This window comes from Hibiscus syriacus, unplaced genomic scaffold, assembly GCF_006381635.1.
Source record: "Hibiscus syriacus cultivar Baekdansim isolate YM2019G1 unplaced genomic scaffold, ASM638163v2 tig00116962_pilon, whole genome shotgun sequence".
NCBI lineage: Eukaryota > Viridiplantae > Streptophyta > Magnoliopsida > Malvales > Malvaceae > Hibiscus > Hibiscus syriacus.
In genome coordinates this window covers 6,867,942-6,892,497 of record NW_024063488.1, presented here as the reverse complement: position 1 = coordinate 6,892,497, position 24,556 = coordinate 6,867,942, and the positions used below count along the sequence as shown (strand labels likewise).

At 37.5% G+C, this 24,556-nt stretch overlaps 1 protein-coding gene and 1 pseudogene across 1 annotated transcript; both read left to right on the top strand.

The window, feature by feature from the left end:
* The first annotated feature begins 12,695 nt into the window (after positions 1-12,695).
* Positions 12,696-14,231, top strand: LOC120190556 (mitogen-activated protein kinase kinase kinase 18-like). The gene has a single exon (XM_039193618.1). It carries the CDS (start codon positions 12,810-12,812, stop codon positions 14,229-14,231), a length of 1,422 nt encoding a protein of 473 aa, XP_039049549.1. The 5' UTR covers positions 12,696-12,809.
* Positions 14,232-18,313: 4,082 nt separating this feature from the next.
* LOC120190439 lies at positions 18,314-19,653 on the top strand (annotated as a pseudogene).
* The last annotated feature ends 4,903 nt before the right edge of the window (positions 19,654-24,556 follow it).

The window sequence follows — 24,556 nt, the reverse complement described above, 5'->3', positions numbered from 1 at the left end:
CGCTCGGTGAGAAAGCCGGCCCCTGACCGGTAGCCACTCCGCCTTCCGCCGCCGCCTCCGGCTACCACCGGCGGTGGCCGGAAAGTCTAAACAAGCCCAGAACACTCTCCTTGACACCCCGAGCGCCAATCCAAAGTCCAAATCCCACAAATATCCCCAAAACGGCGTAGATCTAAAGTGTAAGCTTCGGTTTTTTACCCTTTAAAACCGGCGTCTCTTGAGTTCCGGCCACTCCTCGGTTATGGCTAGGCTCTTACGTACTCTCGATGAACAAAACCGAGTAACCCTCGATTTTCTGTGATTTTTCTAGTGATTGTTGCTTTGGCTTTTGGTTTCTGTTGTTTTTTGTGTTTGTGGTTTTTGGTTGTCTGATGTGTGTTTGGCTTGCTCCCGATGATACTTGGGTATTGTTCTCGTTGTGGGTATTTTGGCTTTAGGCTTGTGGTTCTGTGTAGACTGGTTTTGTGGTCGATGGTTCTCGGTATCTCTCGATGATGCTGTCTTTCTCCCCCCTTTCTCGGTGTACCCTGTTGGTATTTATATAGCCCCCAACGGGGCTGTTTCCGGCGATGACGGGGTCATTCCCGTACCTTTCGGGCCTAACGTTGTTTCACGTGACCGGGAATCCCGGGATGGTGCAGTCCCGGTTTTCCCGGCCGTTCTTGCTCTCTCTTTGACTGTATAACTTCCCCATGCGCGGCGCCTGTAACTTGATGTCTCTTCAGGGTTTTCCAAACCCTAAACCTGGACGGGCTGGGTCAGGCTCAAATCTGACTGGACCAGACTAGTGGACCCTTTGCTGGATTGATTATTGGACATGAACAATAAAAATAAAATTAATAAAAATAATAATAATACTAAAATAAAAAATGACAATTATAATAATAAAAAATATTTTCAAAAACCTATATATATATTTTCAAAAATATTTTAAAATTATATATTATATATATTTTTTAAAAATGTTTTCAAACTCATAGTTTCAAAAATGTTTTGAAATTATATGTTATATGTTTTCAAAAATGATTTCAAAAACTATATAATATATATTTTTTTTCAAAAATGTTTTCAAAAACTATATATTATATATTTTCAAAATGTTTTTTTTTTTAAAAAAAAATATATTATATAGTTTTCAAAATGATTTCAAACTATATAATATATATATATAAATAATAAAAAAGATGGACGAAAATTAGTGTCTACAGCTGCCCCTCTTTGTCATTTTTCGAGTAACGAAAAATAGGACAAAGATAAAAAGACAAAAATTTTCGTTCGGTGGAGAAGAATAACTCCCTGTTGAATTAAGATGTGGATGGCTCCTCCGTCACGAAGTCGAGTCCACCTTGAAATTATATGGGATTGAATCCGTAGTTCGGAATTGGAATGTGAATGTGGCTTCTCGCTGCCAAATTGTAGTCAACTTCGGTCTTCTTTTCGGTTTAAAGACATTGGTTAAAATTCGACTGGAAAGTAGTTCCTTGACTCTATCACGTGGTTGATAAACCTTCGAGCTGAATGCAATCGAACTCGAAGGGTCTTCATTGGCAGATAGCTATTCTCGACTTAAGCTATGCTGTCGGGAAACAGTTTCTTTGTTACCGAGGCACGGTTAACCCGAGTCTTCTTCTTGACTTAAAAACCTCGACTGCAACCGAAAAGTAGTGAATGATGTGCCGTCGAGCTGAATAGAGTCAAACTCGACAATTTTATTGACAAATAGCCCTTCTTGCCATGAGCTATGTTGTAAATGATATGACCCCGCAGTTGAGTGTAATCGAACTCGGGAGTCTTTGGCAGATAGCCCTTCTCGACTTAAGCTATGCTGCATATGATGTGCCTTGGAGCTGAGCGTAGTCGAACTCGAAGGTCTTTTGGTCACAGATAACCCTTCTAGCCTTGAGTTATGCTGTAAATGATGTGCCCTCGAAGCTGAGTGTAATCGAACTTGGGGATCTTTGGCAGATAGCCCTTCTCGACTTAAGCTATGCTGCAAATGATATGCCTTGGAGCTGAGCGTAGTCGAACTCGAAGGTCTTTTGTTGGCAGATAACCCTTCTCGACTTAAGTTATGCTGCAAATGATATGCCTTGGAGCTGAGTGTAATCGAACTCAAAGGTCTTTTGTTGGCAGACAACCCTTCTAGACTTAAGTTGTGCTGCAAATGATGTGCCCTCGAAGCTGAGTATAATCGAACTCGAAGGTCTTTGGTTGGCAGATAACCCTTCTCGACTTAAGTTGTGCTGCAAATGATGTGCCATCGAAGCTGAGTGTAATCGAACTCGGGGGTCTTTGGCAGATAGCCCTTCTCGACTTAAGCTATACTGTAAATGATGTGCCTTGGAGCTGAGTGTAATCGAACTCAAAGGTCTTTTGGTCACAGATAACCCTTCTAGCCTTGAGTTATGCTGTAAATGTTATGCCCTTGAAGCTGAGTGTAATCGAACTTAAGGGTCTTTGGCAGATAGCCCTTCTCGACTTTAAGCTATTCTGCAAATGATGTGCCTTGGAGCTGAGCGTAGTCGAACTCGAAGGTCTTGGTGGTAGGTAGCCCTTCTGGCCTTGAGCTAAGCTGCAAATAGTTTGTTTAAAAATGGCTTCCCTTTACGGGTCGAAAACGGTCATGATTCTTCCGGTGGTTCCCCTAAGCTGGTCTGGGAAAACCTACTGATAAATTCTGACAGCCGGATATCTTCCGTCGTGGAATTGAAATCTGGCTTGAAAGTGTTAACTGAAAACATGTTGCTCCTGGTGGGTTTGAACCGAACTAGATTTGATCTGAACTGGTTCTCGAACCCATCTGGAATTGGTTCTGAGATTTGTAGTTATGTAAAGTCGGTTGAGGTGTAGCTTCTTGCTGCTGAGTTACACCATCGTTCTTTAAAGGTGCTTGCAAGTCGAGTAACCTTCCTCCTGAAGTCAAAGCTTGACTCTGAAAGCTGCAAAATTATGTATGCTAAAATGATGAATGTGATGCACCTAAGTGTGTCTAAGATGCATGCAATATGAATAAATTATGTGTTATTTCTTGGATGGAGTCTCGTGCTTTGCCTGCCAATCTGGTCCATGGAATCGATCGTGCCCCATTTGCTTCTAGACATTTCATATCTGAGATTGTTCTGTTTGAAAACGTTTTTCTCCTTTTTCTTGTTTCAGGAGAGAGAAATGTAAAGTATTGTTCGCAATTGAATCAAATTGTAAATGTGAGTTCAAAAAATATCAAAGGAATCAAGAGCTCTTTTAATGCTTTCAGAGTTACAAATCTTTGACAAATGTTCAAAGGTACGAGTCGGCTTTAAGTTGGCCTCCTTTCTAAGGTTTTTTGGTAAAAAATGTCATTTTTTAAATATCGCAACATACTTTGGCACTTTAATTGGGTGCGGACAAAATGACGCAGTTAGCATGATCAATTACTAGACCTTTTATCTCAGTCCTCTGAAATCTTTCATTTGTTCAAGCTTTGTAGACTCTTCCAACAAAGGCAGTGCAAAAAATATCGGTCTAAAAATGAAATTCTAGAGTGCTTGTGTGTAGTCAACTATAACAGGTGTTCCTTAACTCCCTTAGTCTATTTTACCGAAACTTCATGCTTAGATAAATTCGATTTAATTTGCCGTTATCTGGCTAGCTGAATCCATAAAGCCGGGGCGTTTAACCAATTGCTTTAGAGGGACAACTTATCATTATAATCACTCTTATCAAGTTAACTGAAGGGTTCATCTCATCACAGAGTCTTCAGCCTGACAAGAGCAGTGGAGCAAACACCGAATTGCCAAGTGTCCGAGCAATGTCATGGTTTGAACGTAATCTACTCATAAGGCCAGGGCTTTCAAGTTTCCTCTATAACCAATTGCCTTAGCGGAATAGCTCAGTTTTTACGGATTTAATTTTCTAAGATTGTCAAGAAGAACCTGTTATAGCCTAGGTGTTTTTGAAAGTCAAGGAATCTCATCTTTAGAGTTTAATTTTCAAGCAACTGACCTAAACTGGATTCACCTACTCGACTCTTTCATTTGTAAAGATCATCATCGTCATTGAACGTCTTAAATAAAAAACATAGTAATTGTCATATGCAAATGATGCCCCATGTTGTCTGTATCTTATGAAAGGAAAATTGGTTAATTCCAAGAACGGGGTATGGTGTTTGAGGGTATATTCTGGATAAGGTCAAAGTCCTTGTTTTAAATCATGTTACTTTCTCAAAGATTCGTAACTTTGAGCCGTTTACAGAGTTTCTTAATTCAAATGATATGCAAAGAATTGCAAATTTGCAAATATGATCCATTGCTTTAAAGTAACATAAATTTGCTTAAAATGTTTTTACAAAAACTTGAGAAAAAAAAATGGAAGAAAAACAAAGTCAAACAGAATGCCTCAAATGATGAAATGATATTCCTCACTTGGATGCCCCCAAGTTGTTGAAGTCGATCCAGTTCTGGTTACGCATCTTTTGTACCACCCTCTTGAATGCGTAACAGTTCTCAATTGTGTGCCCTGGGACTCCGCCGTGATATTCACAATACGCATTCTCATCATACCACTTGGGGTATGGGGGCTTCATGGGTTCTACTGGATATGGTGACACCACATGGGTGTCAAGAAGTTGCTGGTAAAGCTCTTTGTAGGTCATGGGAATTGGGTCGAAATGTTCCCTTTCCCTCCTGGAATCTTGTTTAGAAGTACCTAACGGTACAGCTGCAGTTGATTTTGGGCTGTAGATTGTAACACCTTTGCTGGAGTGTTTGATGTTATTAACCTCTCCATCCCTCTCCCTCATAGGAGGCTTCTTACTGGCTTCCCCATCCTTAATCTTGCCTTGCTTTATGGCCGACTCAATCATTTCTCCGGCCATAACCAAGTCTGAAAAGCTTCCTGATGTGATCGCCACCAGATGCCCGAAGTATGGAGCCTTCAGAGTCTGTACGAAAAGTTTCCGGGTTTCCTTTTCATCTAACGGTGGATGAACTTGCACAGCCAAGTCCCTCCATTTTTGTGCGTACTGCCTGAAACTCTCGTTATGCTTCTTTTCCATGTTTTGTAGCATAACTCGATCTGGCCTTATGTCATTGTTATGCTTGTATTGTTCCAGAAATGACTTGGCCAGGTCCTTCCAGGTCTTGATATTTGATCGGCTTAGCTGGTTGTACCACCGAATGGCTGAGCCCGACAGACTATCCTGAAAGCAGTGGATCAGAAGTTGGTCGTTTCCTCCATATCCTGTCATCTTTCGGCAGAACATGGTGATGTGAGCGGATGGGCAACTATTCCCGTCAAACTTCTCAAACTCCGGGGACTTAAATTTCGGGGGAAGAACCAAGTCCGGGACTAGACTAAGTTCCGCTGCATCGATTTCATGGTAGTCACGGTCTCCTTTGACTATATTCATTTGGTCCTCCAATTGTTTGATTTTTTCCTCCATCTTCCTCGCTTTGTCCTCTTCGTCCAAATCCGGTACATGGTAATAACCTGGATTGTCCTTAAGGTTAAATACAGAGGACGAGGGCTTTGCTTTTGCCGTCGATGAGTCCCCTCGAAGTTCTGGTAAGATTTCAGGTGAGATAACCACTTGTGGGGTAGGTTGTATAGTTACCCCTTCCGATGAACCTGCCCCAGGTGCACTGGTCTGTTGTAGGCCAATTAACTTGGCAACGATCTGATCAACCAAGGACTCTTGGTTCTTTGTGATTGTTTCTAGAGTATTTCGACTGTTCTGGTTTATTTTGTCTTCTAGCTCCCTTTGTAGTTTTAACATATTCTCCTCGATTTGTGTAATTCTGGCTTCCATCCTCTTCTTCTTCAAACGAGTGTTATGTGGATGGGGTGTGTCCAATACTTGAGGCGGTGTATCCAGTATTTACTCCTTTTGATGAGACATGCATATATTAGTTAATGTGAATGCAAATAACAAAATGCAAAGAAAATAAGAAATGCAAAATGTCTAAATATATGATGCATGAAATGTCCGAGGCATTGATCCAAAAAAATGTGCCTGTTATTCTGAATAACCCTTATTGGTGACAAAAGTGTTACATCTGAAGAGACAAAAACTCTTTTTGACGGTACAAATCCTGTACAGCTTCTGACAAATTGATTCGTCTTTTTCACAAGTTGAATATCCTGTCGAACCATTCCGGCTCCTTTGGCTAAAATGTGCAAATAGTGAGATGCTTGCCCCAAAAAAAAAGATCTCGAAGGACTGCATCTCCGACTTTCACTTTCTTGTTCCAAACGAAAGTGTCTTTGGAGCCTTCCATCCGAAGTTTGTCGACTTGTTTTTGGAATTCATCAATTAATGGTCTGCAGCTTAGCTGGGGTTCCGCCACTTGTTATCGTAGTTTTCAAAAGGAGTTTCTGGGCCAGCAACATTTTCCTCGTCTTGCCCCTGCAACCTTTCCTTCTGAGTATTCTTTGACCACGGCTGTACTTCTGAGATTTTTATCTCTTTGTATTATAACCCCTTTGTCCATTAATACAAATTATTCATGTTTAACAAACACATTTTTTGTGGATCAACACATCGTTTTAAATGATGCAAACGATGAACACAAAAAATGAAAGGGTTAGCGAGGTAAATCAAAACAATAAAAAAAATGAAAAATCCTACCCCATATGATATCTACCCCTCATGCTTTAATTCCTACCCGGACATGATCTCTATTCCGCATGCTGATTTCAAACAAATCCTAACCGCATATTTGTCGAGTTCGCATGCTTTGAACAGAAAATAAAGCAGGAAACAAAGCATCCTAGGGTTTGGAATGAGGTCTTGGGGTGGGCTCTAATTCCCTGTACTCTCCCGGTTTAGGTTCTAAAAAGGTACTCGAGTTCTCCTTGCCGGTGCCCCCTTGGGCTTGCCAGACCCTTAGTCCTAAGCTCATTACAAGCTTGTGTGGACTAAGTTAAACTCGAGAGGAAACATTCCCTTATGCCCGCACGGTGAATAAATTCACACGAAGACATAAGGTATATGAATCCCGAAGGTTACTTGCTAGGCCCATACGGTGAATAAATTCACACGAAGGCGTCGCTTTCGCCCCCACTTAAAAGGGTTCGGAGCTCGGGTATAGAGCCTGAGATGAAAACTTTGAAAAATCTGAAATCATTAAAAAATGTTAGTACAACTATTTATTTAAAAAATAATCAAAGGTAAATAACTGGAATCGAATAAATAAATTTAAATTTAAATTTACAATTTTCGCATAAAAAGACAACGGAAAATTAATTCTGGCTTGACTCACTTACCGTCCCCAGCGGAGTCGCCAAGCTGTCGTAACCGTCTTTCGGTTGGGCCCCGGAATTAGGCTTCGACTTGGATTAAATGGATTGGAGTCGCCACCGATCACTTTAAAAATATTTAGGTGGATCGGACACCATCTTACCTGATCTGCGTTGTACCAGAAACGTGTCGGGTTCGGGAGTCGGTTACGGTCAAGGAAGGATTAGCACCCTTGAACCGCCCTTTCGGTACCAATTAATTTATCGGTTGTCTTCATTACGAGAAATTAGAAATTTAAATTAAAATTTAAAAACCCAATTCGAATCACTTACCTTTAATCGATCGAAAATATCCCTAAAAAGTCAAAAAGTGTTAGATAAAGAATAAAAAATAGTAAATAAATCAAAGAAGATAAAAAGGAATTAAAAACAAAAGAAAGAAAAAAAATAAAAATGTTAGAAGTAAGGAATGAAATAAGAAATAAACACATAAAATAAATAGTAATTAAAAAACAGAAAAAAAAGAAAAAAAAGGTTGGGGACCAAATAGTAATTAAACCAGCTATCAAACAGTGACTAAAATAGAATAGGCATAAATTACAGGGCCAAATCTGGAAATCATCAAACATAATATATGAATTAGTGACTGAAATGAAAATATAAAAAAATGAAGGCTTAAATTGAAAAAAAAAAACAGAAAGCTGCATTAATGGCTACACGTCAGGATTATAAAATAAGGAGGACCAAAAGGGAGATTATCCCTTTATATTCAGAAAACACGGATGGTGAGGGCGAAAACGACGTAGTTTTAACGCACCCTAAAACGGCGCCGTTTCACTGAACCCATAAAACCCCCAAAATGCATCTAATTCTCCAAATTCCTCCCATTTTCCAGTTTACACTCTCTCTCTCAACAGATATCTCTCTCTCGTCCCTCTCTACATTCCTTCCCTTGGTGAGAAAGCCGGCCCCTGACCGGTAGCCACTCCGCCTTCCGCCGCCGCATCCGGCTACCACTGGCGGTGGCCGGAAAGTCTAAACAAGCCCAGAACACTCTCCTTGACACCCCGAGCGCCAATCCAAAGTCCAAATCCCAAAAATATCCCCAAAACGGCGTAGATCTAAAGTGTAAGCTTCGGTTTTTTACCCTTTAAAACCGGCGTCTCTTGAGTTCCGGCCACTCCTCTGTTATGGCTAGGCTCTTACGTACTCTCGATGAACAAAACCGAGTAACCCTCGATTTTCTGTGATTTTTCTAGTGATTGTTGCTTTGGCTTTTGGTTTCTGTTGTTTTTTGTGTTTGTGGTTTTTGGTTGTCTGATGTGTGTTTGGCTTGCTCCCGATGATACTTGGGTATTGTTCTCGTTGTGGGTATTTTGGCTTTAGGCTTGTGGTTCTGTGTAGACTGGTTTTGTGGTCGATGGTTCTCGGTATCTCTCGATGATGCTGTCTTTCTCCCCCCCTTTCTCGGTGTACCCTGTTGGTATTTATATAGCCCCCAACGGGGCTGTTTCCGGCGATGACGGGGTCATTCCCGTACCTTTCGGGCCTAACGTTGTTTCACGTGACTGGGAATCCCGGGATGGTGCAGTCCCGGTTTTCCCGGCCGTTCTTGCTCTCTCTTTGAGTGTATAACTTCCCCATGCGCGGCGCCTGTAACTTGATGTCTCTTCAGGGTTTTCCAAACCCTAAACCTGGACGGGCTGGATCAGGCTCAAATCTGACTGGACCAGACTAGTGGACCCTTTGCTGGATTGATTATTGGACATGAACAATAAAAATAAAATTAATAAAAATAATAATAATACTAAAATAAAAAATGACAATTATAATAATAAAAAATATTTTTCAAAAACCTATATAATATATATTTTCAAAAATATTTTAAAATTATATATTATATATATTTTTTTTAAAAATGTTTTCAAACTCATAGTTTCAAAAATGTTTTGAAATTATATGTTATATGTTTTCAAAAATGATTTCAAAAACTATATAATATATATTTTTTTTCAAAAATGTTTTCAAAAACTATATATTATATATTTTCAAAATGTTTTTTTTTAAAAAAAACATATATTATATAGTTTTCAAAATGATTTCAAACTATATAATATATATATAAATAATAAAAATGATGGACGAAAATTAGTGTCTACAGCTGCCCCTCTTTGTCATTTTTCGAGTAACGAAAAATAGGACAAAGATAAAAAGACAAAAATTTTCGTTCGGTGGAGAAGAATAACTCCCTGTTGAATTAAGATGTGGATGGCTCCTCCGTCACGAAGTCGAGTCCACCTTGAAATTATATGGGATTGAATCCGTAGTTCGGAATTGGAATGTGAATGTGGCTTCTCGCTGCCAAATTGTAGTCAACTTCGGTCTTCTTTTCGGTTTAAAGACATTGGTTAAAATTCGACTGGAAAGTAGTTCCTTGACTCTATCACGTGGTTGATAAACCTTCGAGCTGAATGCAATCGAACTCGAAGGGTCTTCATTGGCAGATAGCTTTTCTCGACTTAAGCTATGCTGTCGGGAAACAGTTTCTTTGTTACCGAGGCACGGTTAACCCGAGTCTTCTTCTTGACTTAAAAACCTCGACTGCAACCGAAAAGTAGTGAATGATGTGCCGTCGAGCTGAATAGAGTCAAACTCGACAATTTTATTGACAAATAACCCTTCTTGCCATGAGCTATGTTGTAAATGATATGACCCCGCAGTTGAGTGTAATCGAACTCGGGAGTCTTTGGCATATAGCCCTTCTCGACTTAAGCTATGCTGCATATGATGTGCCTTGGAGCTGAGCGTAGTCGAACTCGAAGGTCTTTTGGTCACAGATAACCCTTCTAGCCTTGAGTTATGCTGTAAATGATGTGCCCTCGAAGCTGAGTGTAATCGAACTTGGGGATCTTTGGCAGATAGCCCTTCTCGACTTAAGCTATGCTGCAAATGATATGCCTTGGAGCTGAGCGTAGTCGAACTCGAAGGTCTTTTGTTGGTAGATAACCCTTCTCGACTTAAGTTATGCTGCAAATGATATGCCTTGGAGCTGAGTGTAATCGAACTCAAAGGTATTTTGTTGGCAGACAACCCTTCTAGACTTAAGTTGTGCTGCAAATGATGTGCCCTCGAAGCTGAGTGTAATCGAACTCGAAGGTCTTTGGTTGGCAGATAACCCTTCTCGACTTAAGTTGTGCTGCAAATGATGTGCCATCGAAGCTGAGTGTAATCGAACTCGGGGGTCTTTGGCAGATAGCCCTTCTCGACTTAAGCTATACTGTAAATGATGTGCCTTGGAGCTGAGTGGACCCTTTGCTGGATTGATTATTGGACATGAACAATAAAAATAAAATTAATAAAAATAATAATAATACTAAAATAAAAAATGACAATTATAATAATAAAAAATATTTTTCAAAAACCTATATAATATATATTTTCAAAAATATTTTAAAATTATATATTATATATATATTTTTTTAAAAATGTTTTCAAACTCATAGTTTCAAAAATGTTTTGAAATTATATGTTATATGTTTTCAAAAATGATTTCAAAAACTATATAATATATATTTTTTCAAAAATGTTTTCAAAAACTATATATTATATATTTTCAAAATGTTTTTTTTAAAAAAAAAACATATATTATATAGTTTTCAAAATGATTTCAAACTATATAATATATATATATAAATAATAAAAAAGATGGACGAAAATTAGTGTCTACAAGTAGGCATCGCTGTTAGTTAATTAATAGAATACTATGATTGCGAGATTATGCTTATCAATCAGGAGAGTTTGCATGACAAAGTATACATTAAAAGAGTGACATTAATATAATCAAGAAATACAGAAGCCAACAAACAGCCAAGACTAGAAATAGTCGATGAGGTGCATTAAAATATAAGTCGCCTTCATTTGACTCAAAACTTGGATTTTTCTTAGTTATTTCTCTTAGAATTGATATTATCCTATCAAATTATTTTATATTTTGTGTCATGTTTAAAATCATTAGAAATTTGTACAAGTGTTACAAGCATCATCAATGCTATAGCTTACCAGATTAAGTATCTGCCCCAACTCTAAATATCATTTATTTTGTGCTTGGTTTTTAACCTCCAGTTTCAACTACCCAGATTAGAACAATTAAGACACCAAACAATTGCATTGATGTATGCATGCGTTCTTGTTCCCTTCTTCAACTCGACACTGAGCTGCCATTACTATTTAGAGATCTACCGTGTGGGACCTCAGTTCTTAATATTGTCCATCGTCCACTATTGTGTTATTACAACATAAAACCATGCTGTGTTTTAAATACTTTCGTCCTTGCTCTGTTCCGCCAGCCCTGGTGTTAGAAAATAGCATTTACTTGCTTTAAACTCCATTTCTTGTCGAGTATTGAACTTTCTTTGAACCCTTAACGAACAAGTATGTGGCAAAGAAAAAGGGGATTCGTATGATTGCCACAATCAATTAAGCATTGGCGATAAGGCATGCAACAAACGTAGGCAAAGGAAAGAAAAAGTTACAAAACATGGACCGAAAGCTGAGTCAACCAATTAGCCAAAAGGAATATAAATGGTGGCCGTCACATGGAGAAAAGCAACGCTCCGATTGGATTTTACTTGAAAAAGACGCCATTTCGAAGATGCCACAAATGTAAAAATGGGTCTCTAAAGCAAATTACTGTAAAAGATCATAACCAACCAACTTATGACGTGGTCTTGCGTTGGTCTAGGGCTGGTCGGTTGGGTTTTATTAGGTTGCTGCCTTTCCTTCTCTCAACTGCACCTACCCTTTTTGCTTTCCCCCACATGCCTTGCACCTATATTATTTGAAGCAATGTAACTAACCATATCTAGTTATTTAAGTTGCAAGAATCAGTTACCCTATCATCAGATTTTTGGTTATGTTTCTGACAAGTAGCCATTGCGTGAACTAATTCAAACATATTAAAAAAAACAATGTACTCTTCACACTTTCACTTGTGCTAATGAGGAAAAAAGAACCTGCAAGAAAACGGCGAATAGCATCATGATTTCGTTAATGAACTCAAGACATTTAACTTTGTTTTAAAGAATCCAAATCCTAAAGTTAATATTCAATGGATAACTTAAACTAGTTCATGAACCACTGATATATTATATAACACCAACAATAATAAGAGTTTGCTTCTTAGTCTTTCATTATTAGTGTTAAATGTAATCAAAGCTAGGAATATACCATTACCAGAGGGCCTCATTGTGCCAACTAGCACCGCACTCTAAGCATGCGGCTCATGTGAGCTTACAACAACAGTATGATTCATGGTTAAGCTAAGCAAGTAAACAACCCGCCGCCCAAGCTTTTAATCCAACCTCCTTTTGCCACGTGGAACTCCATGGTTTCTAGATGGTAAGAAAGGCGGCCGCCCATTGTCCCCAAAACAAAATGTGTTGTTAAGAAGGCATTCATTTCTTTTGTATTAGAGCCGAACCTTTACCAAACTAAAGCCTCCAAATTTTGCTTATAAATGCTTAGTACCCACAACTCACCAAACCATCCAAATTCTCCAACTGAACTTTCAGTTTTCACATTCCTTTCCAATCTTAATGGATTGGACCCGTGGCCGGACAATTGGCCGTGGCTCCACCGCCACCGTTTCTATTGCCACCGCTGATCATTCCGGTCACGTATTTGCTATTAAGTCCTCTGAGCTCTCGCAATCGGAATCTCTTAGGAAGGAACAGAGCATTTTGTCTACGTTAAGCTGCCCTCAAATTGTAGCATGCAAAGGGTGTGACATTTCAGCCGAGAATGGTAAGCTTCTATACAATCTTTTCTTGGAATATGCCCCCAGCGGCACCGTCACTGACGTAATTCACAAGCACGGTGGTTCCCTTGAGGAGGGTATGGTCCGATCGTACACTCGTGGGATTTTACTCGGCCTTGAATTCCTGCACTCTCGAGGAATAGTGCATTGTGACATCAAGGGCCAGAATATACTGGTCAGCGATGATGGGGTGAAAATCGCCGACTTGGGTTGCGCTAGGCGAGCTGATGGGGCATCGACTACCACTTGGTCGGTTGCCGGTACACCTGTTTATATGGCGCCAGAGGTGGCGCGTGGCGAGCAGCAAGGATTCTCAGCTGACGTGTGGGCACTTGGATGTACGGTCATCGAGATGGCTACCGGACGAGCACCGTGGCCTGATGTTCGCGACCCTGTTTCTGCACTGTACAGAATCGGGTTCTCAAATGATGTGCCGGAAATACCATTCAATATATCGAAGCAGGCAAGGGATTTCTTAGGCAAGTGTTTGAGGAGAGACCCTGCCGAGAGATGGTCGGCAACGCAACTTCTTTCACACGATTTCATGAAGGAGTCGATGTTTCTAGTGAAGGAAACTGGCGGTTCTGACTTGGAGTCACCCAACAACGTACTGCACCCACACTTGTGGGACTCCATGGAAGAGTCGGAGACAATTGAGATTCCTTCCAACAAGTCTTTAGTGGAAAGGATCCGACAATTGGGTGAAGACAAACTTGTTTTGTCTTCAAAATTACCCAGCTGGGAATACGATGAAGATTGGCTGACGGTGAGAAGCAATGGCAATTTGGAAGCAGAAAGGTTACCTAACAGACAGGACCATAACCTTTTACATGTCGATGAATCAACAAGCAGTAATGAAGGATACATGGGTAGGATGAGCGAGGATTATGAAATAGTGGTTGATTACTATCTCACAAAGATTAGTGGGCAAAATAGTTTAACCACTAACAGCGAGAGCATTGAGAGTAGGTATAAATTAACTTCATTTGCAGCATGTGAATGTATGATTTACATCTTTTGTATCAATTTAAATTACTCTAATGATAAGCATTCTTTTAATCCACCTGTTATTGCTTTGCAGTCTGTTTTAATTGTAGTCTTTTTAAGGAAGCTGAGTTTTACTGTTGAAGTTTGTTCGGATAATCAAGTTCAAAATGATATAATATTTATCTTAATCATATTTCGTAATTTATTTTCATAAATAATTTTATATTTTGTGAATCAAATATCCCTTGTTGTTTTCTCGTACTAGAACATGGGTGTAATAGGATACAATTTATTTATCGATTTCAATTTTACTTTGTCTTAGCCATTTGAAAATAGAACTCCATGTTCACCATGTGATCATGCAGTTGTATGATTTGGATGGTTTCATTGTCTAACCACAAGTTTTTAGACTATAATTCGTATACAAATATTTAATTTATCATGTTATAAAACATTATTGCGAGAACATTCGGTTTAGACTAATACTTTCCGAGTATTAAATGCTATGAGAATATTAGCTTGCTAGCGAATTCCTGATGAATGGCTTCCATCGACATCTTTTTCATTGATGTTTGACATTATGATCAGTCCAATAAGCTTATAGAAACCAGCAATGCAACGATACATCAGACCCCATTCCCTAATTGGCCGCCATTTTCCGTTTAGTCCACTGTATTAGTTGCCATTGCCAATACACCCGCTATGAGCTATGACTCTCATCATCTCAACCCACGGGCAATGAAGAATGACCACTCCCCAAAAGGACCTAAAATAGTAACAATGGGCCTTAAGTTGCCAAGTTTTAGTGCTTTGCTACCCAACTTTGTGTACTCACCCAAAACTCTCAAAATTATCATTTCCTCCTTGAGAACCTTTGGCGCATTACTTAATTCCACCTATAAGGATCTTAATAATAAAATAAAATGTTATTCTCCTTAAAAAAATTAAAATTTGAATAATTGTGTTTAAAGAGAGTGCTCATGAATTTAATCTCTTAAATTAACGCTAGTATTTTAAAAATGGTGACTTCTTATTCTGAAGATTATAAAAAAATTAAATAATTTTTAAATTTGAGACATTAACCCTAATATTACTTTGCATGTTCACCTTTAATTTTAATCCATTCATTATCCATTAAAATTTAATTATTTAAATATTTACATGTATTTAGTTTATAATTAAAACTCAATTAGTTTTAACCATATTGAATTATTTTCAATTTAAATTATTTTTAATGATATCAAATAACATATAATATTTATATTTGTAATGTCCATGTGATTTAATACTTACTACTTGAGGTTCCCATTGCTGACTTTCAACGTCAATAACGAGCAACTAAACTTGCAACAGACAATCGCCTGTGGACCAGAGTTTTTTGTCTTAGCTCTTGCTTAACATAGTCTGAACACTCTGAAACAGCCAAAAACTGATGTATTTGAAAAAAAAACAAAACCACGTTCAACCAATACAACAATACATTTTTATGGCAATTGAGTAATAACAATAAAAAAATAATGTTGTACTCTATAAACCAATTCCATCTATATGGACTCATGAAGTATCCTGGGACTTTTCGTGCTAGCTGAAGTTGTTATTGCATTCCTTCCATACTTTTCTAATCCAGAAACCTCATTTCTCTCTCAAATTCCCACTCCTAGATGCTAACATAAGCTTATGGCTTTCTTATTTTCTCAAGCTTTCCTTTTTGGACCATAACTTTCATTTTAGTTGGTCTGTCCCAATCAATCAATCATCATGAAGGCTGCAAAATTTTGTTTACAATGCCCAAGTGAGTCACTGCTCAACGTTGACATGGAACTGCAGCGAGGCTGCTAAAAATGACATGGAACTGCAACGGCACGTATTGGTGATTTATCCATCCCACAACAGGCCAGAACTGCAATTTCGTTCAGGTAGGTTCTAAGTACTGGCAGAGGGCTCCTCTTTTTCACATGAATATATATAAACTATTACTCTATTAGTACTCGGAAGGGGAAACAAAGTGATACCGTCCATGCAGTCATCTGTACTTTGGGATACTCCTGCTTGATTCTTGATTTCACATGCATCCAGGGTCTTCCTGCATTTTAAGTTTACATTTAAACTACCACAGAGAAGCATTCAAACTAAATCGTGTTCAATTTTGCTTTCTTTAAAATTTAATATTAACTAATACATTGTCATATAAAATACATGTGTTTATTTAATGTATGCGAATATGCTCGTATAGTGTTTATAAATATGTTCATCTAACATATTTACAAACAATAAATGAACATAATCACAAATATTTTCACAAACCTATAATTAAATATAATTGTTAATAACTAAAATTTTGAGCAAGTACATTTTGTTGATTGATCTGTTCATCTTTGTTCCCTCATATTCTCTTAGGTCATGGGTTCTAAACTCACTATGAGCACTCTATTCTTTCCCATAGAGTCTAGTTTCCCCCCACATCTAAGTAGGATTAGGATTAGATTTAAAATTTATAAAAAAATCATGAATAATAAACAAAATATGTACGCGAGCACTAAATATATATATATATATATATATATATATATATTTATGAGCACTAAACAAATACATTCAATAATATATTTGTGAATAATTAAAATTTTATTTATGGATGATAAACGAACAAAATATTAAAAGTAACATGATTATAATTTTTTAGATATAAAATAAACAAATAAAATAAAATATACTTTTTAAAGTATCTTCTATTAAAAATATTAAATTTAAATAAATAAAGTAATAAACAAATTCATTCATTAAAAATAAACAAAACATACCTCTATTCAAACTATTGTTTAATAAATGATAATACTATATATATATGTATATTTATTTAAATAAATAAATAAATTATGAAAACACTTAAGCTATAAAATAAGTGTATTAATAAAATTAATTGGTATTAAAGCCCCTCCTTAAGTGTGGAAAAGGAAATTAATTTACAAGAGCTTATTTTGAATTGACCAGTCGGAATACAAAGACTTACGGAATTATAAGAAATATTTCAAACATATAGAAAAAGTCAAGATATTATCCAAATATATCCAAAGAACGAAACCCGGATCAATTAATCTCATTCAAATGATACAGTGAAAAATAAAATTGCATAAATTAAACTATCTCGACGATTAAAGGGCAGTGGCAGATGCACTAAGCTCCCATAGGGGCCAAATGCATCCCATTATTTTAGAAAAATGGTTAAATTTAGCTTAATGTGTTAAGGAAAAAAGAAAAAATTACAATTTTTGTATACCTATTATTTAAAAAAAAAATTAAAATTTTGGATCACATTCTTAAATTTCTGGATCCACCACTTTTAAAAGGGTGGTTGTTGTCTTTGGGGTTGTAGGTTCAAGTATTAAATTTTTAGAATAAATATGATCTTATTAAGATGGTTTTTGAATTTTTTTAATTTTATTTTTATAATTTTCGTTATTTATTATTATGACATAGACAATAAATAATACTAAATCAATGTGAAATGGACCTAGATTGTTATATAAGTCATCAACTTCAAAATTATTTAAAATTTAATATTTTGTTAATATTTTTCAAAGGTATTTTAAAAGATTGAGGATTAAATTTAAAAATAATTTAATAATAAATATTTATACCTTAAAAATACCTGAAAAAGAAATCAGAAGTGTTAATATGTAGTCAAAACAAATGCAAAAACCAAAAAAGTTTGAATGCAGATGACAACGTGAAGTGTGTTGAATGTAAACAGCGGCATATTTTGGGAAGTCGTCTGCAAAACTTGAATTCGATTTTCAAGTTATAAATTCAACCATTTGCGCTTATATATATATATATATAATATTATTGATCTCAAAAGATGGAGTTTATGTGCCAAAAGCAAATATATGGAAGCCTTGTGCAGAAGATGTCTATAAATGTTTAGGCTGCTTTGAGTGCTGGGTAGGAGAAAAAGCTGGTAATTAACATGCCTTTGCCGATCTCATTTCCTTTGAATCCATAAGACGTCAAAGCAATGAGTAGTTGTTTTACCGGTTCCCGTGTTAAGACCCCAGCGCAAATAATCTAAAGCGAACCGGTCAGACAAAGAGCCCTAGTCAATTCAATCACTCGGTCAACATTTTCCTAACACGACTTGATCTCCTCAAATCTGTCATTCTTTGCTATAAATAAAGCTTCCAACCCCCTCGCTTTTCATCCAATACAACTGCAAACAGATCTTTCATTTCTTTGCTCAAACCACAAATCTTCCATAACTTACTTCCTATACAAATTCACAATCGGAAGAGTTCTTAAAGAAGAAACGCCGTTATGGCTTCTTTACAAGCTTCTACTTTTCTGCTCTCTTCTTCTTCATCATCTTCAAAGCAAATTCATTCCGCTCTATCTGTTCCAAAGGTTCCATCAATTAGGTTTTCAGTTCCAAAAGCACCCGCCAAAGGGTTGTCTGTGGAATTGAATACTAGGGAAGGGTTCATCAACACAATTCCATTTGAAAAGAATCTCGTTAGGTCACCATTGGTTCAAGGAAGCTCATCCGTTTCAATGCCTACTTTACAACTTTATGCTATCTTAGAGTCCATTACCGACAGAGTGGAGATGCACAACAACGTCGGGCAACAACGGGACAACTGGAACACCCTTCTCCTTAATTCCATCAACATGATCCCGTGGCTGGCTTTACGGCAACCTGCTGCCCTGGGGCTTCTGATTTGGGTTTGAAGTTGGCGTCGACTCTCTTGTTCTCTGCAGCCACGGGAATGTTGGTGTTGATGAATAAAATCCAACCCTCACAACTCGTGGAAGAGCAACGTAATGCGACGAGATTGTTTAAGCAGCTTCAGCGACAAATAGAAACCCAACTTGCTACTGGCTCTCCAAGCAAAGAAGACGTGAAAGATGCTATGGAGAAAGTCTTGGCACTTGATAAAGCTTACCCTCTTCCCTTGCTTGGTGTAATGCTTGAAAAATTCCCTGAAAGTTTAGAACCTACAGTTTGGTGGCCTAAGATCCAGTCTCAGAAAACCAACAAAGAAAAATACTTTAAGGGAAAGGTAGAAAGCAATGGATGGACCGAGGAGCTTGAAATGGAAATGAGAGAAGTCGTTGAGGTGATCAAGAGAAAAGACAGTGAAGATTACGAGAGACTAGGCAACAAGGCATTGAAGATGAACAAAGTTTTAGCTGCCTCAGGGCCAATACTAACTGGAATTGCAGCTGTAGGATCTACCTTTATGGATTCGTCCAATGGTTCTTGGGCAGCAATAATGGCATCGGTTGCAGGAGCTTTAGCTTCGGCGGTTAACACTTTGGAGCACGGTGGCCAAGTTGGAATGGTGTTTGAGATGTATAGGAACAACGCCGGCTTCTTCAAACATGTGCAAGAATCAATTGAATCAACTCTCAGTGAAAGTGATTTGGATAAAAGAGAAAACGGGGAGTTGTTTGAAATGAAGGTGGCGTTGCAATTGGGAAGAAGCTTATCGCAGCTGAGAGATTTAGCTAAAAAATCCAGTTATTTTCGTATAGAAGGAGGCCCCATTGATGAATTCGCAAGCAAGCTATTTTAGTTTAGAGATTCACGATCACAACATGTGCAGATGTACAAGGACTATTCTTTGATTCTTTCATTCATTTAGCTAGCCACTGATTATAATATTTGTGTACAATTTTGTAAAGACAACTAAATTATGAAAATATACATATATACTTCATGGCCCATGCATAGAAACCAATGTGAATCTTTCTGTAAAGTCGATTATCTGTTTGTTTTTTGTGTTCTAATTAATTTTACTTAGAAAACAAAAGAGAGAGAATTGTATAAAGAAATAAATATATGAAGAAATGTCATCAAAGTAAAAGAAAAAAGAAATGAATAGCAGTGCATTTTTCATTGAGGCAATGTACCACAACACAAGGAAATTAAGGGTCAGAATTGGATGTCGACATTTTGACTCTTCCAGCTAATATTTAAGGATTAATTATAAGAAGAGGAAGTGTTCAACATTATACGCTTGGGACTGGGTCTCTCAGTCATTAGGGTTTAAAATTTAAGCCCAACTGGCTATTTCCAAGCTGGCTAACTGGTTTCTATGATCTACCGTTAGTCCGACTTCCCGTGAGCATATAAACAGATTGATAGCAGTGGGATTTTAAATAGTGAATAGCATCCTAGTAATAGTGATATCATTCGAAATTGTTATTATATGATCACGATATCTATAATCATCACAATTATGATAAATGCAACATAACCAAAAACATGATCAAAACTGTAATTTAAATCCCAGTATAGAGGGTCCTAGAGGCTGTTACTTGATACACAAGAACCCTGAAAAACATTTTGATTTAAGCTTGCAGGTATTGCTAGGAATGGTAACGGGGTGAAAGGTAAGTATTATATCGTTAATCTTCATCTCATATGTGTTAATAATAATAATAACAACAACAAAAACTGTTTCTATTAAATAATTAAAATACATATGTGTAATAAAATTTTACAATTTTAAGAAATGAGAGTTTATTTAAAGTAAAATACTTACATTAATTAGTCATTTTACACCAAAAACAATATTTCGTTTCAATTCCTATATTTTCTGTTCACTTTGATACCTAAATTATATATTTTCTTCTGTTTAAATCAAAATTAATAATGTTAAGGTCAGTAAAAAACATGTCATTATCGTGAATGACACCATTTATTTGTCGATATTGTCAGAGTGTTTTCACAATACTGTTAACTTTTTTTTAGTAACATATTCACATATAACTATTATTTTAGTATATGTTTAATATTTATATTTACCATTAAAAAATATGTATATTAAAAACATAATTTTAATTCATTGTCACCTCTCTTATTGTTTTTAATTGTGTTTATTTTGTATTTTGAATGTATAAATATATTGTATTTCTAATTATTGCAGTGTTTAATTGTATTCGATTTTTTCTAGAATGGAACAAAATAAAATTATGTCCGTTTTGATCATTTATAGTAGGTTAATTTTTAATTTTAAAATAAACATTTTACTTTTATATTCGTGGAAATAAATTTAAAATGCTATGCGATAAAATATTTATTTAAAAGAATCAATGATTCAAATAAATCTGATATTCAATTTGGATAGACTTGAATATTAATAATATTTAGTTTTATTATTATTATTATTATATATAATTTATAAGATAAGAGTTATATATATATATACATATTTAAAAATAAAAATACTATATATTAATTTTTTATTAGTATAAGTTAAATACAAGATAATATATGCTTCAACAACAACAACAACAAAACCCAATTCCCATATGCAATGGGGTAAGGGGGAGGTAGGGTAGTAGGCTGCCCCCAACGCCAGGTTGAGAGTAGCTTCCGTGGAAGACCTCCGGCAGTCAGAAAATTAAAAATATAGATAAAATGCAATGCATGTATAAATAAATACAAAAATACATAGTTGAACAGTAATCATATGCAATTATTAATATCATTAATATCATATGCGCGTCTGTAATGGGCAGTAATCCCTGGAAAAAAAAATCCCTGCGAAAAAATCTCTGTATATAGACAGAAACGTAAGACCCGACTAAAATTAAAAGTGGAGAGAATGATACACAGAAGTCAAACGATAGCAAGCCCAGTTCTAAGCCTTCATAAATACCAATAACAGAAACGAATAAAAAGTAGGAGTCATGGAAATTACTACAAAGGCATTAAAAGAAGACAGAGATGATACACCCTAGAGATGTGACCCACACTACTCGACTATCCTAGTATTAAGTCTCCATACTTTCCTATCAGAGGTCATGTCCTCGGTAAGGGCTAAATCCATCAAATCAGATCTCAAGCAGTCTTCCCACTTCGCCTTGGTCGTCCTCTCCTTCTGGCACGTCGACTGTAATCGACTCTACCCTCTGACCGCATCTGATGGTAGCGCCTAAGGACATGCCCAAACACCGTAGTCTTCATTCCCTCAATTTTTCGGAAACAGGCACCACCCCAAGGACATCCTAATAGCAGAGTTTGTTGTCATATCCCACAGAGTCATACCGCATGTCCATCGAAGCATTCTCATTTCTGCGGCCTCTATCCTCCTTACATGATCCTTCTTGGTTGCCCAACATTCTGATCCATACAACACGCTTGTTATTGCCATTCTATAAAATTTTCCCTTAAGTTTTAGAGGCAGAGTTTGTTGTCATATCCCACAGAGTCATACCGCATGTCCATCGAAGCATTCTCATTTCTGCGGCCTATCTATCCTCTTACATGATCTTGGTTGCCAACATTCTGATCCATACAACAGCGCTTGTCTTATTGCCATTCTATAAAATTTTCCCTTAAGTTTTAGAGGAACCTTCTTGTCACACAAAACTCCAGTAGCGGCCCTCCACTTTAGCCATCTCGCCTTTATACGGTGTGTAACGTCATCATCTACACCCCATCTTTATGTATCATAGACCCTAGGTACTTGAAATAATTCTTTGAGGGGAGAACGTGTCCTTCTATGCACTTCTACATCTTCTTCGTTTTGGTCCCTACTGAAGTTTGAACATAAATACTGTGTCTTATCAATATTGATCCTTAAACCTTTTTCTTCCAAAGCAGTCTTCCAGGTAGCCAGTCTACTATTCAACTCAGATTTTGTTTCAGCAACTAGGACAATGTCGTCGGCGAAAAGCATACACCATGGTACACCGTCTGGTGTCGCAAAGATGTCGTCATAATCAAGGCGAAGATGTAAGGGCTAAGAGCCGACCCCTGGTGGAGTCCGATTTCCACCGGGAATGCCTCGGTGTCGCCAACTGTAGTCCTGACGTATATAGTAGATCTACAATACATATCATGAATCGCTCGGATATAAATAGTTGGGATCCGTCTCATTTCCAAAGTCTTCCAGATCGTATCGCGGGGAACGTTATCATAAGCCTTCTCAAGGTCAATGAACGCCATGTGAAGATCTCTAGACTTTTCCCTATATTTCTCCATAAGTTGTCGAAGTAGATGAATCGCCTCCGTGGTAGACCTGCCTGACATAAAGCCAAATTGGTTTTCCGAAACCTTAGTAATTTGTCTCAACCTAGCCTCTATCACCTTTTCCCATAGCTTCATGGTATGGCTGAGTAGTTTAATACCTCTGTAGTTACCACAACGTTGGGGATCTCCTTTATTCTTATAGATTGGTATCACCGTGGACTCTCTCCACTCCTCTGGCATCTTGGCAGTCTCTAAAATAATATTAAAGATATTGGTCAACACTTAACTCCCTCTTTCTCCTAGGGCCAACCACACAGTGATAGGAATTTGATCAGGACCGACAACTTTGTCCCTTCCCATCTTTCTAAGAGCCATTTTGACTTCCTCAAACCCAATCCTACTTGTAGGGCAGTCATTGGCCGAAGTATGATGGTCAGATGACCCATCAACGGTACTATCTCTACAGGGAGAGGCACGCATTAAATAAGCCAAAGAAGTAACTACCCCAAATCTTAATATCATGATCTTTCGCTATAAGAACACCATTGTTGTCCTTAAATCTAATGCTACCTAGATCCTTTTTCTATTCTCCCTAGATTTTGCAAGCCTAAAGATGCCGTTTGTCCTTTTTGTGTCTAATCTCTTGTACATTTCCTCGTATGCCGTATCATTTGCTTTAGGCACTATTTTCTTGGCTTCCGCTTTGCCTCCTTGTATCTTTGTTAGCTCGACCTTTCGTCGTCATTGCATTGTAAAAAACTCCTTGAAGCAAGTTTGTTTGTCTCACCTTAGTTGGACTTCGTCGTTCCACCACCACGATTCTTTATGTTCATTGCCCTTCCCTGTCGACAACCCCAAGGTGTTTTTGCCCACCTCTCTGATGGAATTTGCCATATTTTTCCATAACAAATCTGCATTATTTGAGTTTGTAATTCCAAAACCTGTATTAGAAAAAACCTTACTCCTAAGTCATCAGCTGTCGCTCCATGTAACTTCTTCCAAAGGATCCTAGTTTTACCTAGTTTAGCCCTCCTATGAGTGTTTCGCCCGTGCGGTACGCGGAACACTAAAACCAACAATTTGTGTTGCGATGCACATGCCTCTTCAGGGAACACCTTATAGTCAATGCAAGCCCATCGATCCCGATTTCGAACCAAGATGTAGTCGATCTGGGTACAATGTCCCCCGCTATGAAACGTAATCAAGTTCGTATCTCTCTTATTAAATAAGGAGTTAGTGACCACCAAATCATGAGCAGTAGCAAATTCAAGCAACGTACGCCCCTCATCGTTCCTGCTACCATAACCGAAACCCCCATGAACACCGTCATACCCGTCGGTTGTACTACCTATATGGCCATTGAAGTCTCCCCCTATGAAAACTCTTTGGTCCTCCGGAATGCTCCTAAGTACATCATCTAACTGATCCCAGAAGCAACGTTTCTCCCCTCCCTAGGCCAACATGTGGGCGTACACTGAAAGGACATTCCACCCTCTTCTATAATAGCCTTAAGCATCATGATCCTATCCCGGTATCTACAAACTTCAACTACATTTTCCTTG

Excerpts from the sequence above, each read along its gene's own strand:
- LOC120190556 (XM_039193618.1), top strand. The coding sequence starts at position 12,810 with ATGGATTGGACCCGTGGCCGGACAATTGGCCGTGGCTCCACCGCCACC.